The sequence below is a fragment of the Glycine soja genome, chromosome 12 (assembly GCF_004193775.1).
Source record: "Glycine soja cultivar W05 chromosome 12, ASM419377v2, whole genome shotgun sequence".
NCBI classification, from domain to species: domain Eukaryota; kingdom Viridiplantae; phylum Streptophyta; class Magnoliopsida; order Fabales; family Fabaceae; genus Glycine; species Glycine soja.
This window is the reverse complement of record NC_041013.1, coordinates 36,094,201-36,109,544: the sequence shown is the minus strand read 5'-3', so window position 1 is coordinate 36,109,544 and position 15,344 is coordinate 36,094,201. Positions and strand designations below refer to the sequence as shown.

Genomic DNA, 15,344 nt, shown 5'->3' with positions numbered 1-15,344 from the left:
CAAGAAAAATAAAATGACAATAAAATAGAAAATAAAATAAAGATAAAGAAAATAAAAATAAAGGAAAATAAAGAAAAGAAAAATGACTTAAAGTCCTAATCCCGAGCCAACATGTATCTTGTGTTGGGTGTACCAATAATTTGACTGGTGTACGAAATAATTGCAAAGTCTCACGCCAATCAGACTGATCTAAACAAGCTTGTGTATGACTTTGTGCTATTTTGTCTGTGTGACAATGAGAATGGCAAAGTCTCACGCCAAGTAAAATATAGAAATTTAAGATTTGAATATAAGTTTACTCTGTTTTCCAATATTCTGTGACCTCTGTTTCACATATTTAAAATTAGGTCCGTTGACCCTTTTAACTTGTCGGCTTGTTTAATATTTAGTCTGTTGGTCTATTTAAAATTTGACTTGTTAGCCTATTTACATGTTGAAATATAAAATGTTTTTAAATTGACTAATAAATTAGATCAAACTTTTAAAAATGTCAGACTAAGTCTAAAAAAGCCTGTGATAAATTAATAAATTAGATTAGACCTTAATTTTTTTTATAACAAATCAAACTTATTTACGCAAAGTCTGGTCAACTTATTTCCATCCATGCTCAGAATCAGAACCCAGGTGAATTTGAACCAAACGAACGGCAAACAGCCGAACACCAATCTGCGGGCAGTGATGACTTGCTACATAGTTGCCACATGCATAGGATAGGGATTAACAAATAGGTAAAGAAAACAATTTAATTATAATTTGAACTGAGAAAGTTTGCATCACAAAACATTATTGCGCACTCGAATTATTTCTGTTGAACCGTGCATATAGGAGGAATAAAAAACTTACCCCCAAAACAGTGAAAAAGAGAAGACCAAAAGAATGACATACACCGAATGGGATCAAAACACGAAGTTTTAACCCAGTGCGACTTCTTTAAATTTTATAATGCAATCCAATGCTTTTTTGAAATCATTTTCTTCGAGTGCAATACTGAACCGACAGTATCCAGGAATTCCAGTCCACGAACCACTATTGATACATAATCCAGTGGCTTTGAGAATGACAGTCCTAATATTAGAGTCATCGAGCTTTATTTCCTTAGTGGCATTTCCGTGGCTTCCTTCACCTTCGGGTGAAATTTTCAGCTTAATAGTCTTGTTGAGATAGGCAGAGGGCTTGGCCACAACAGACACACCCGCACACGATTCAAGCACGTCCCACCCACTTTTCTCAAGAACCTAGGGTAATAACCGCCAAAAAAATATTTAGCATTCTTTTAAGAAAAGGATTAGAAAAAAAAATTTAAACCATAAATAAATAAATAAATCAACTAAAATAAAATTCAAACAACTTTTTTTAGCTGTCAGAAATTACCTCTTTCAAGCACCTGGACCTAGTTTTCAATATCTGTGTTTGTTCAACAATAGCATCTGATAGGTTTGATGGTTTCTGCTCTTTAAGTTCCAGCAATTTCTTTGTAGCATATCTAACAGTAGTATGAGGTTTGCTTAATCCTGGATAACTATAAAATGTGTCAACCAAAACAGGCTGGTTTAGAATAAGAAAGCCAAATCTGAGAACACCATTGAGCATCTTAAGAGACAGTCCACCAAGAAGAGTCACACAGAACGATGGCTTGATTGAAGAATTCAACTTAGACAAACACCCCTCTATATCCCAGCCACCCCAGCCTTCACAGTCAAATTCTAAACCAGAGGATGCAGTATCAATTATAACTCTTGCACCAAATCTAGCACAAGTGCTTAAAATTTCTACCATCTCATTGTTGCTATAAATTAAGCCAGTTGGATTGACTGTAGGACCAGAAATATACACCCATGGGTTTTTCACAGTCCCAAGAACTCCAGTGAGTGTCTTTTCCGTGAACTTAAAACCTACATTGACATTGGTAGGTACTGTCACTATGTCAGCTTTCAAAAATCTGGCAGACGAAACATAGTTCCCATTTGATCCGGCTGGAAAACAGAGGGTGCCACCTTCTTTGATGCAGCAGAGGACCAGCTTGTTGAAAAGAGCTTTTGAATTGTCAGCATATATAAATTCGGTGCTGCTATCTGTTGGAAAACCATAGTTACTCTTGACAAATCCTTTGATGCTTGCTGTGACATCAGTTTCAGATTCAGACATATTTTGTCTGGCAAAACTTTCAAAAATAGCTGCCTTAACAGGAGATGGAACAGGCAAGAAGATTTGATCAACGTCCATGTGGATTAGGGACTCATTCTCTACCCCATCAATAGATAACTCAGCAGTATTAAGGACAGATGAGGCTGATCTAGCAAATCCTATCATACCAACAGATTTGACATTCTCACAGTTTCTCTGAAGGACAGGAGTTAACAGTGAAGTATGAGAAAACTTAATATGGGAATAAACTAATTAATGAACAACAGAAAACTGCATGTCATAAATATATAGAAGAGATATCTTAGCATTGACGTTCACTGCATACTCCCCTTATAAGCAACAACAAGGAATTTGCAAATAATAGCTATCAAAACACGAAGAACTAGAAAGTTTAAGGAGGCATATTCTGCTTTCAGATGTCAATCTTACACATTGCTCCGACCCAATAATCAAGGCAAATAACTTGGCAGATCAATATCAATCTTGGAAGAGTCATTAGCAATGCATCAACATAGACCATGTATGTTGCAGATAATTTTTTCTTAACTATCCCAGAAATTTCTAATGTCTTTGAACCTCGGCTGTCCTTTTCTCCCATTTAAGCAGACATTAGCAGTTAACAGTCTGTTTGGTCCTCTATTAGCTAAATTCAGACCCTAATGTCCATAGCAGTTGGTGAAAAATCCAGCTAGTCCATGAAAGACTCCAAAACAATTTCTAGTATGAATTTGGGAAGAGGTAATGGAACAGCAAATAGGGAAATTCTCTGGTATAATTAGGTTCCTAATTCAAGCTTTTGTACATATTTTTTCTACAAAATCCTTATGGTCCAAATATATTCAGAGCGCCACAATGAAGGAACCAATAAACTTAAACTTCGTACCCCATTGCCGGGAGGCTCTTCGCTATGCGAAGGTATGGGGGAGGGATGTTGTACGCAGCCTTACCCTTGCATATGCAAAGAGGCTGTTTCCGGATTCGAACCCATGACCAACAAGTCACCAAGGCACAACTTTACCGCTGCACCAGGGCTCGCCCTCAAAAACTTCGTACCCCATTGCCCAGAGGCTCTTCGCTATGCGAAGGTATGGGGGAGGGATGTTGTACGCAGCCTTACCCTTGCATATGCAAAGAGGCTGTTTCCGGATTCGAACCCATGACCAACAAGTCACCAAGGCACAACTTTACCGCTGCATCAGGAACAATTTTACTTGATTAAAGCAACTTCAATTTTTAAGCTTAGAGGCAAATAAAAAGGAGACGGACCTTGGCAGGAGCATGCCGGCCGGCAAGCTGAAAAGCAAGAAGCTCATGGAAAATACAGCCATAATAGTACTGACTAATTAATGCAGTATTGTCTTCTAGTAATTCAACAGTTTTGGACAAGGCGTTAAAGAGGGATTCTTCTTCTGAAATGACAAAAGCTACTTCTAAATCCGGATAAACCTGTAAAACATTCATGTCAGTGCTATCAATAAGAAATTGTCAATATCAAGCCAAAACACAAGTCTACCATAAGGACTAAGTAAGCCAAGAAGTTAACAGGGATTAGGGTGTATTACCTTATTCTTTACCAGTCCACATATAATTGCTGCATGAGAGGGCAGACGAGTTCCTGAAAGATACTTCAAGACCCCATTCGATCCAGGAAGGCTGGATAGCTCAAAGTGATCTGATATGTCCAAGAAAAGACGAGATCCAATGTCTCGTGTTGCATCTAAAAGGTGCACAAAAGCTGAGCTAGTAACAGCCTCAAAATGAGCAATCCCAGTCACCACCACTTTAGGCTTCAATTTCTTTATCAGTTCTACCATTAAGTCTGATTGCCGAGGGGCTTCAATTACCATCATCGCATCATCTAAAGAGTCTATAGTTCCTACGCTCTACTAGAAAGATTAAAATTTGTTATGAAAAATGCAATAATCAAACCAAATCGTTATCAACACAGTACAGGGAAAAAAAAACATTTATCAGTTTTTAAATGTAAGGAATCCTCGTGGTTTTAGAAGTTAGAACCACATACTACTATGGGTTAAATTAATTCATGTCATTTGATAAAACATCTAATTCCATGAGAAGCACTCATAATAGCAACCAATAGATGAGTGCTTAAAATATTTGACACAACAATACATTTGGCATTTACAACTTCATAATGACAAGCAATTAGCAGCTAACTTTCTGGTGATGATGATCCTCAGCAAGGTCATCTCTTTTTCACCCATTGATATATATTGGCATATGTGATGTGTGGTGTTCAGAATTGCCTTATTCAGAGAGAACTTAAAGGTTGAGAGTAAGTACAGGTCAATTAGAGACAGTTTAAATTCATTTTACAAAATTCAAGGACAACTGGATTTCATGTCTGTCAACACCACATCACAGTTTTAAAGTCACACCAAGAAAAGGAAGGGCGTGAGTGTGGAAGACAGGGAAATAACATCAAGTAATAAATCTGAAAACAACGAATCCTACTGATGTGCAACAACTCAATCGTTCAGTTAATAAAAAGAACTTCCCGGAAGTTATAGTTATATTAGGTCATCACCTAAAATTGCTTTCAAATGACAGCAAGTTAATTTATTCTAATTTGGAAGAAAAATAGATATTTAAAGCTTCTGCTGGCAGAAGTCAGAATTATAATTTACATTTTACAATACATGTGTCTAAGTGGTCCTTTTGTCAATCAGGGCTAAACTAAACGGAATGATGGTACAATTTGGATCTGTATGTGGATACAAGGACTACATTGCCTATGCAAATATTTTTCCCCATCCCCCAAAGCATCTTTTAAGATGTTATTCTCACCAGCAAATTTTTTACATAAAAGTCAAATATTCATGTGGTTGCATTTCTTTGTAAAATATGTTCCTCAACAAAGGAACTTTTTTCTAGAAATGATTATTGCTTTAGAAAATTATTTACAGCAAGGACAACTGTTCACATAATTGCATTTCTTCAACACATTGGGATAATAATACAGATGCAACAAAATATTAATCAAGTTCAAAAAAGACCAAGGCATGCCTATTCCATACCTCAAGTGCTGAAGATGTTAACCACTGCCTAGGTAAGTGTCGAGTCAGATGTTCATCAACAACTGCAAGGCGAGGTGAAAACAAGCGAAGAGCATTCTCAATTGCTGCAGTCCTTGAAGGAAAAATGACAACATTCTAGCACAAGATTGCAAAAGATGAAGTCAATATGGTAATACATTATATGGACCAAACAAATATACTATAGGACATGTAGTTCCTAATTTACTAGCTCAAGTAGAATGGTTCACACATAACATGTTATCTACAAAACTGAACAACTTAAGGAGAGCACTATATATACATTTTTTTTACTTTTTATTGTCTATAAAATATTAGGACTTAAGCACGAGAGGAGAGCCCAACCCAAAAGAGTAGCTCATTAGGTGAGAGAGCCCCATGGCTTAATTATCACATCAAGTCTTTTATTCTACTTAATTTAAGTTAGGACTCTTAACATTGTCACCTCCTTTAAGAACCAACATCCATAACGGCTTTCACTCTATTGACATTGACCCGAAGGTAGCCTTTTGCCCTTTGATGGCTTCACTCACCTATCAGTATTCAGTTTACTCAATCCAACGTATAGGTAGCCCTTTTTGTAGCTCAATTCTCAAGAACACAAATTGTTAGGAGTTAAGCACTAGAGGAGAGTCAAACCCAAAAGACTAGTTCATTAGGAGGTAGAGCCTCACAGCTTAAGTATCACATCAAGTCTTTTATTCTACTCAACGTGAGACTCCTAACATAAAACATTAATAATCACAATAGGTACAGACATAAATCCCATTGCATGTTTCCAATTTACATCCAATAATAAAAAAAATTTCGACCCTAAAACATGTAGCCTTAAACTGTGTAAGAAAGGAATTTACTGTGTTGTGTGTTCTCTACCACACACTATGCCTTTATTTATAGTTATAATTGATACATAAATAAGGAAACCTAATAATGACTAATAATAAGGGAATCCCTAATTTCAACTATACAATCGATCATATTAAATACGTATATTTCACACTCCCCCTCAAGCTGGAGCATATATGTAATATGAACCAAGCTTGTAAAAAATATCATCAACACGAGAACCCTTGAGGGATTTTGTGAGCATGTCTGCCAATTGATCTTTGGAGCCGACAAAATCAATGGTGATTTCTCCTGAGAGTACCTTCTATTGAACAAAGTGACCATCAATCTCTATGTGTTTAACCTGCTCATGAAAGACTGTGTTTGAAGCAATGTGGAGAGCAACTTCATTTTCACATAATAGTTTGGTATTCTAAATGTCTCCAAATTTTATCTATTGGAGAAGTTGCGTAAGCCATGTGATCTCGCATGCAGCAGCTGCCATGACACAATACTCGACTTCGGCATTGGATCTTACAACGGTTTTCTGCTCCTTGCTCCTCCATGAGATCAAGTTCCCTCCAATAAGGACATAATATCTAGAAGTAGACCTCCTATCTAATGGTGATCCTGCCCAATCAGCATCAGAGTAACAAACAAATTTGTCATTGCATTTGTCTTCATATAGCAATCCACGACCTAATGCATTCTTGATATATCGAAGTATGCGCATTGCATCATTCCAATGACTATCAGTGGGGTCTTTCAGAAACTGACTAAGCACACCTACTGCAAAAGTGATGTCTAGTCTAGTGATATCGAGATAATTAAGTCTGCCCACCAAACGGCGATATCTTCCCGGGTCTTCCAGTGGCCCCCTTGTCCTGAGAGAAGCTTCACATTAGGATCCATAGGAGTATCACTAGGACGACAATCAAGCATACCGGTCTATTAAGATATCAACAGCATACTTCCGTTGGGAAATGACAATGCTAGAGGAGGATTGGGCAACTTCAATCCCTAGGAAGTTGATTCATCAATAAAGAGGGAGAAGCACAAGAAAAATAGAGTGACGAATATGGGCTGTGAAGACAGTTTTCTTGATAAACCAATAACATATTTGATCAAGAAGGAAGTCGAAGTTGGTGATGCAACCAAGCCTTATTGTTTTCAAGATTCAGATTTCCATAAAAAAATTGTTATGATGAAACATAAATTGTTCATGAAGGCGGTTGGAACATCAATGGTGCTGGAATCTTGAAATGTCAACTTGTTGGGTGAGTCTTTAGCATTAAATTTTGTTGTGTCTATGGATGACAGCTCAACAATGGAGCCAAGGCAGAAGGGAGATACAAAGACAGTCATCGTGATTCAAGTTATACAAAGTCCACCCTCATCCCCACCACCATCGAAGCCGCTAGACTTGAGTTTGCACAAAGTGGCCAACGGGTTCATAGTTGATTTCCCATGGAGGGACACCAAAGAGGCTCATCCTGTTAGTGTAAATGATTTAGTTCTGAAGGATGAGAAAGAGGAAGGGGAAGTTTTGGAATTCTACCAAGTATGTCCAACTTTTTACATAATGGGTCAGGCCCAAATGGGTTGTAGAAATGTGATTCATAAAAGAGAAGAAAATTGGATAATATGCCAACCAAACTCATTGGAATTTAATTGGCAGATCCCAGGCCTATGGCAGGAAAGCACTACAATGCTATCAGGAAAGGAAGATGAAGATCATGGTGATGAAGATGAGCCATGGGATCCAGCTTCCACAATTCCAACCAGAAACTTGAAGTTCAAACTGGGTGGCAAGATTTATACCGCTAAACTTGGATGCATGTGTAGCTGATGACATGTTAATAAAGAAGAGGTGGAAAAACATTGCAGCAACACCCATGGAGGTTCAGATTAATCAGAATTTGCTTTCATCCCAACCTCCCCCGAAGCCACCAAACTTAACCCCGCATGCAAGGGCAGTGGGTCATTCCCAGCTAAGCCACAATGGGTGATGATGTCTTCTGGCAATTGGAGAAAACTTGAGGAAATGTGTCATTTCAATGTACAATACTAGTTTTCAAAATCCAACCTTTTAGGACAAGGTTGATTTTTAGAAGGGGTGTATTGTTAGGATATAAAGAGAATGGAGAGTTAGTTAGTTAGTTAGAGGGATTTATTTGATATAAATAGGGGAAGAAGGACAGCAGAGAGGCAGATTGGTTGACATTGTAAATTGAGCATTAGCTCTTTGTGAAAGGAGAAATCATTTGTGAAGGGAAAGCCCTTGGAGGAGTGTTTTGTCTCCTATTTTCTGTTCTTTTTCTTAATAGTCAATAAAATCCTTTCTTTTCTTTCTCATTTCAATTCTTGGTTCCTAACATCTTGATGATTATGGATTTAAGATTCAGAAAAAAGGTCTGTCACACAATAGTTGAGGCTTATTTTTCAGGTTACATGACTTCGGGATCACACCTCGTTAAGAATTTCCAACAATAATTTTTAAACTTCAACTTTGTAGGAATAACTTATTAGAAAGCAGGTTACAAGTAAACAACCACCACAACGTAATCCTAGACTCTTACTACAAATCCATGCCCATTAAACGTCCTTAGACTAAAATACTAGAATTCTTAAAAAAACAGATCTGGCCCAAAATACTAACCTTAGCCAGAAGTTACAAAAATTAATTAAATTTTTTAATATTATAAAAGTAACCCTGCTACTTAAGATTTACTTTTCTATTGCTTCTACATCACATGAACTATCATGCTCATTCATTAATGTATTGAATTTTGCCTGGATGCAATAAAGAACTGTATTTACCTGACAGCACCCCAACAGGAGATATTAACAGTAGAGCTTAGTACACAATTAAAATCTAATGAGACATCATCTTATACTATGTGTATCTATGTACATGCAAGCTGCAGTAAGGCTATATAATTAATATAGCACTCTATTCTTACATCGGAAGTGAGTGGAATATGGTGATAAGTCTTCAAAAATCCTGCTATGAGATTGCGGAAATGTTTGCTTCCAGCTGGTGGCTCATACGGAAAATCAGAATTATTTTTTAGTCTGCTTGCAAGATAAGCAAGGAAAGGAATCTTCTCATCAGCAACAGAATCGTCCTCAAAAGACAAATCTAGGGAGCTGCTGATCTCTTGAAATCCATGTTTTAGAAAATCAAATATAACTTTAACCTGTCAGTATACAAACGACATTGTGCATCAAATTTCCTCCATGGAAATAAATATTCTTGTAGTGAATTAACAAGCTTTACCGAAGTACCCCACCTGGTTAGGGTGACGAAGTTGACAACTGTATACTGATAAAGCATGGGTAATGCTGCCACCAGACTTTCCGTAAGCCCACGCGGTCCTTGCACAAATAGGCTGATCTCCAGAAAGTCCCATAAAAAACTCAAAACGGTGTGGGCTGTTCTTCTCAATCTCAACTAAGGCTGCAATATCTGTGTCACCAGCCTGTACCAATACATCTCAGTAAGATAATACGACCATTGTAGAAATCACATCTAGTCGAACATATGGTTACTAACCTGAATGATTTTAGTTTGCCAAAGCTTTGTAATGCGAAAACCTCGACGCTCAAACAATCGTTTGCAAACACCTTGACCTGGGCGGCCCCCCATGTTAAAGATCATAATTCCAGTTGGTTTGATTACTGCTATCCCCTCCTCAACTGCCCTAGCAATTAAACCTAAGCCAAATTGGTCCTCCACAAAACCCTAGATAAAAGACAAAATAAATGTGAGAATGCTGCATTCATGTCATAAACAGGCAGAAAATAAGGCAATTGAAAAAATTTCTATATTGCCAAAAGATCCCTATCATTAGTTGAATCAGGGACAACTTTTGTAGGTAAAAGTGTTGTCTAAAGAATAAGGATATTCTTGTGGCTTCACATAAATTAGTATGAAGTAATAGTGTAATAATTCAGCTAACATAAAAGTTGCTGAGGAAACAATATCATAGCTAGGTGGGTAGATCATTTTAAGAAACACAATGCCAACAAAAAATTCTTTTTCCATTTCATTTACCCTTCTTTGGGATTGGTGAGGTTCAGATTTGGCGTTTCTCGTGAAAGCATGCAGGACATAAATGAAGTTCCAAGTAAATAGCAGGTGACCAATAAAAAAAAGGATCTTATTTACCTGAAGTGAACAATAATTACTCAATGAATGCAGGAATTCCTCGCTTGCGTTTTCTGTTATCATCTTAGACATTGCATCTGGATTTGGATTAAGAATCTGCAGGGAGCCAACCAATAGAAAAATTTGTATTAATCAAATGATGATGCCAAAACACCCAAGGATAAACCAAATTCATTAAAACTCATGACTGCTAAAAGAGCTAGTTATCCTAGGTGCCAAGGTCTATATCATTCATAGCAGGTCCATAATTAAGGTTCATGTTTTATGAACCAAGGAACACACATCCAACCATCACAATTGTTATGAGCCAAATTTTGTAACTAATGTGGTTTATAAAGTTGCTGGTAAGAGCTACCAGTGGCATCAACAACCTTATCTTTGGTACAACTATCAACCACCTTTACCTGCTTCTAGAAACACAGTAAAATAATCACATGAGCCATCAAATTATGAAGGTTTCAAATCAAACTCCAAGGTAATACTTTGCTCCATAAAAACTAAAAAGTAAAGGTAAAAAGAAGCAGCTGACCCAGCCTAACAATTAAGAACACAAACAATAACAGGAAAAAAAGCTATAAGCATCTGAATTCCAATTGCCATAATCTATATTAAAAATATTCCAATTCAACGTCACCCAAAAAGAGAATCAAAACATATAATACCATACATCAAAAGTTTTAGAATTTAACCTCAAAAGCATTGGTTTCTTACTTAGTAAATAATGTCATCTTAACAACAGGTAACTGCAGAATCTTGCAGGAACTTGGTTACTAGATATGAAATCATTTGCGTGTTTTCACCCAACAACTTAAAGTTCTTGGGATGGTTAATTCATGACATGGTATTATAGCCTTTATTACCCTGTGGTCCAAAGTTTGATTCTTGATACCCTAAATAAAAGTTAAATTCCACTACAAGGTTAGGTGAGCATGTACATTGTCCACACTTCAAGCCCAAGGTTTCTAACATTAGGAGGTGAGTTAGTTATAAAACTATGAATGGACACATCCCTTGAAGAATAGTTTTGATAACAACTAATAAAGAACTCAACATTGTTTTTTCCTCAAACATCTTCAGCTCCATCCATTTAGAACTATTTGGAAGAAAACTCAAGTCCCACATCGACTAGAGATAGTGCTGAAATAGAGTATAAAGTAAGGGGCATCCTTCACCATACAAGTCGGTTTTGTAGGGTTGAGTTAGGCCTAAACCCACATTCTGAGAAGAACATGTTATAAGGATCTCATGGTACAGAAAAAATGGCTTAGATAAAAATGAATTTATTCACAAGTTTTTTAAAAATTCAATTTTTATTAAGATAAATTGTTTAAAATTAAAGGCTAAATGACCTATTTAGTCCCTTATCTTATTTTTTTGGTATAGTTTGGTTCTTTTTCTTTTAAAAAGTCCATTTTAGTCCTTTACCTATTTCATTTGATTCAAAATAGTCCTTCTATCCAGCTAAAACTAACACTATTAATCAAATAAACATATTGACGGCTAAAAACGGCCACAAAATGTAACATTCTGTCTCCTCTTCTTCTCCCTCTACTCTCGCTTCCTAAACAAAAAAAGATCAATGAAAAGAAAATTATTCAGAGAATCGACAATAATCATAAACCATGACAAATTCAAAGTTGCACACTATAATTACAATCGTAGATATGTCAAAGTTGGTGAGGTTGCAGTCATGACACAATTAAAGGGGCGTGTAAGCCGTGAAAACGGACCTCGGAATCGTGACGCCGTGACAGATCCACGCTCCACACCACAGATCCGCACTCCGCCGTAACAAAGCTACACTCCACACCATAGAACTACACTCCGCTGTGATAAATCTGCAAAGGACTTTGTGGTCGCTCGCTGACAACTTAGGGAAGATTCCCAATAAGATGCCATCGACGACCTTAGCGTTCCTCCTCCTACGCCAAGAAGATGTCGTTTGGTAATGTTGTAGCTCGTAACGGACGTAAACTTCCCCACCGGCCCCGTTTGGAAAACACCCCTACATGTCGCCACTGAGATGGTGTTGCCGGAGATGGTGGTGATGTTGCTGGGCCACCATGTGGATGCCAACGCCTGCACCGTGGAGGACGTGACCCCTTTGGACATCCTTAGAACCCTAACCTTAGACTTTCTCTTGGACAATCCCACCCACATTGAACCCTAGCCCACATTGAGAAGAAGAGGGGGATGGGTATAACTGAGAAACACATTTTGTGGCGGCTTTTAGCCACCAATATTTTTAAATTATTAATGGTGTTAGTTTACAATGGACGGAAGGAACAATTTGAACCAATTAAAAAATATAAAGGATAAATATGAACTTTAGAATCAAAATGAACCAAAAAAATAAGATAAGGGATTAAATAGGTCATTTGGCTAAATTAAATAGCTATCAAACTTGTGTCTTTGTTTCTTTAATCCTTGTTATTGAATGCTATGTTTATGTTTCTATTGTTTTATTTGTTAGCTTAGATAGTAAAATGTTTGTGAAATTTGTCAAGTATTAGGCGAGTCTCCGAGGGAACAATACTCTTACTTGTCAAATACTACTTGATGACTTGATACGCTTGTCAAAGGCATACAACTATGCTCGTATAAGTAATGGCTGTGGAATTACCTGAGGTATACAACCAACAATTCTTTCAAGTTGAATGTCTTTTTCCCTGCAATAGGATAGAAGATCAGATTCATGGAACTCTACCCTGTCCAGCAAGGTTTTCTTCTCCTCGTCATAGATGAGCTGGCCATTTTCATCTAAAGCATTCAAGTATAAGTTTATCCAGGAAACCTTGACCGCTCTAGGATTGATATCAAGACCATAAACCTGCAGAAATTAGGTGTACGTGTTGTGAGATCGTGGTCAGGAAAAGGGGGAAAATGTTAGGAGATGAGAAGGGTGATCGAAGGAAACCTTGGATGGCAACCACTTCTCGGCAATGGCAATGGAAATCCATCCATTTCCGCAACCTAACTCGGCAACAGTCCTCTCCTTGAAAATGGAGTCTGGATGTCTATTAATCCCTTCGTAAAAAGTGAATGACCAGTCTTCGGGTAGAAAAATGCTTGGAATGACCATCATAGTCAATTTGTTTCTGCCGTGATGTCCTGCAATGCAATGCATTAGCGAGGAAAAAGATAGACAATAGGGAAAAGGGAAATACATACAATACATACATACCCTCGTATTGACCCAATGAAACATCTTCGATGCGAAAATGGTAGGTTTGAAAGCATTGATCGCAGGAGTCCTTGGTGGGAAAACGCTTCTGAAGGTGGGAAAGGAAGATCCGAGCCTGAGAACGGGTCTCGGGATTGTCTAGGCGATCCAGAAGCGACCGCAAGGAGGCGTAGGCAGCGTCGCCTGACTTCTTGCACTGCACCAGGAACTCATCCACCGACATCCAACTCATTTTCCAAATCCTTCAGAGAGAGAATGAACGTATGAATGATGAGTCAGTCAACAGAGAAAGAGAGAGAGTAATGAAATAAGTTAGTTAGAGGTGGGCGAGGCGAGAGAGACTGTGACACTAACAGTCAGCATCTCATTTCTACGACCTTTTCTTTTCTGTAGCCGTCGCGTATGGCGTGTATATCTATATTAAAATGATTTTTACTTTGGCCCAAATGGTTATGACATTCCAACCACTTTCTTTCAACCCTAAATAATTATTTTTGTTTTTTTTAATGTCTGATAAATATATATCTGAAAGATAAAAATATAAAATTTAATTTCACAAAGTATAAAAAATGTGATAAATATATATGCAATAGTTAACTTTTGTCAATCATCATTAATAAAATAACTTAGATGACATACATGGACAAATTTGTATTATAAATATGGATTGTCAGCATAAGAGCATATTTGTCATAATATTTTTTGAATTTTCGTCTTTTCCATTCCACTGACGAATGCGTTCATGTGAAAATGTAAAATTTAGTTTTCAAAAGTATTAAAAGTGCGACAAATATATTCACATGTTAATAATAGATTGTGACTAATTATTATTATTATTATTATTATTATTATTATTATTATTATTATTATTATTATTATTATTATTATTATTATTATGTATTTGTAATTTATTGTTCCTTTTCGTTTAGTACTTATGCAATATATTTTTTAAATTATCTTTTAATATATATATTTTTATTATTTTGATTTCTTAGTCAAACCTTAATCTTTGCTATTAAAAAAATTTTATCTTATATCTTATAATTTTATCAAATTTCTACTGAATTTCTCACTTTTAATCTTTAAAATTATTCCCTATCCCAATTTCAACTTAAGTATCATTATATTTAGATTGAAAACAATATATCCAGAGTTTTAAGTAGAAAAAACACAACCGGCCACGAGACCAAATTTATTTATTTATTTATTTATTTATTTTAAAACAGAATTTAATCAACTATTTTTTAAAAAAAAAAGTCTCACAAAATTTAAACTAGATAAAACTAAAGTGAAATTATAAGTTTTTTTCCTTAATCAATAAAATGTATATATATACCTCAAATATGAAAGAATCATTTGGATAAACCTTATGTGTTTTCACTCGAGACAACACTTACTATACATAATGTGAATGAAATGAAAACAGTTACTAACAAATAAAGAACCCAAGTAAATTTAAATAAAAAAATACAATAATGCTCAAACTAATACAGAGGTTAACTTCAAAACAAAACAAAGAAAAACTAATAAAGAGGTTTAATCTTTGCCTTTGGGACGTAGAGTTGTATCTATCGCTGATTTAGGGGTTGCAGCGACCTTACATTCCATTTGACATACTGTGATAGAATACGTAATAAAGATTAATAATTAATTGAAGAAACAAAAAATTTCAAGAAATAAAAGACTTTCATTTTTTTAAATGGTAACTCAATTTTTTTTATATCATAAAACTAAAGAAATTTATTTTATTTTGGAAAATAAGTAGTTATATTGATTAATTAAAAACTAATTAATAATTTGATAGATGGATAAATAAATAGATAATCAAAGTATAAGAGTTCAAATCTTAAGCTGTATTTTACTTTTTTTTAATCCATTTTCCCCAACTTCTCTCTTATACAATTCATTATTAATGTTTAGATATATTTGTTGCACTTTTTAGTTATGCTTACAATATTAAGAT

At 36.0% G+C, this 15,344-nt stretch overlaps 1 protein-coding gene across 1 annotated transcript; it reads right to left on the bottom strand.

The window, feature by feature from the left end:
* Positions 1-911: 911 nt before the first annotated feature.
* LOC114379085 (methionine S-methyltransferase-like) lies at positions 912-13,761 on the bottom strand. The gene is made up of 12 exons (XM_028337646.1): positions 13,382-13,761; positions 13,115-13,308; positions 12,821-13,027; positions 10,198-10,293; positions 9,583-9,771; positions 9,320-9,508; positions 8,990-9,226; positions 5,184-5,318; positions 3,708-4,028; positions 3,412-3,591; positions 1,372-2,340; positions 912-1,235 (listed from the first exon to the last, which is right to left on the bottom strand). Exons 1-12 carry the CDS (start codon positions 13,611-13,613, stop codon positions 912-914), a joined length of 3,273 nt encoding a protein of 1,090 aa, XP_028193447.1. The 5' UTR covers positions 13,614-13,761.
* Positions 13,762-15,344: the final 1,583 nt, after the last annotated feature.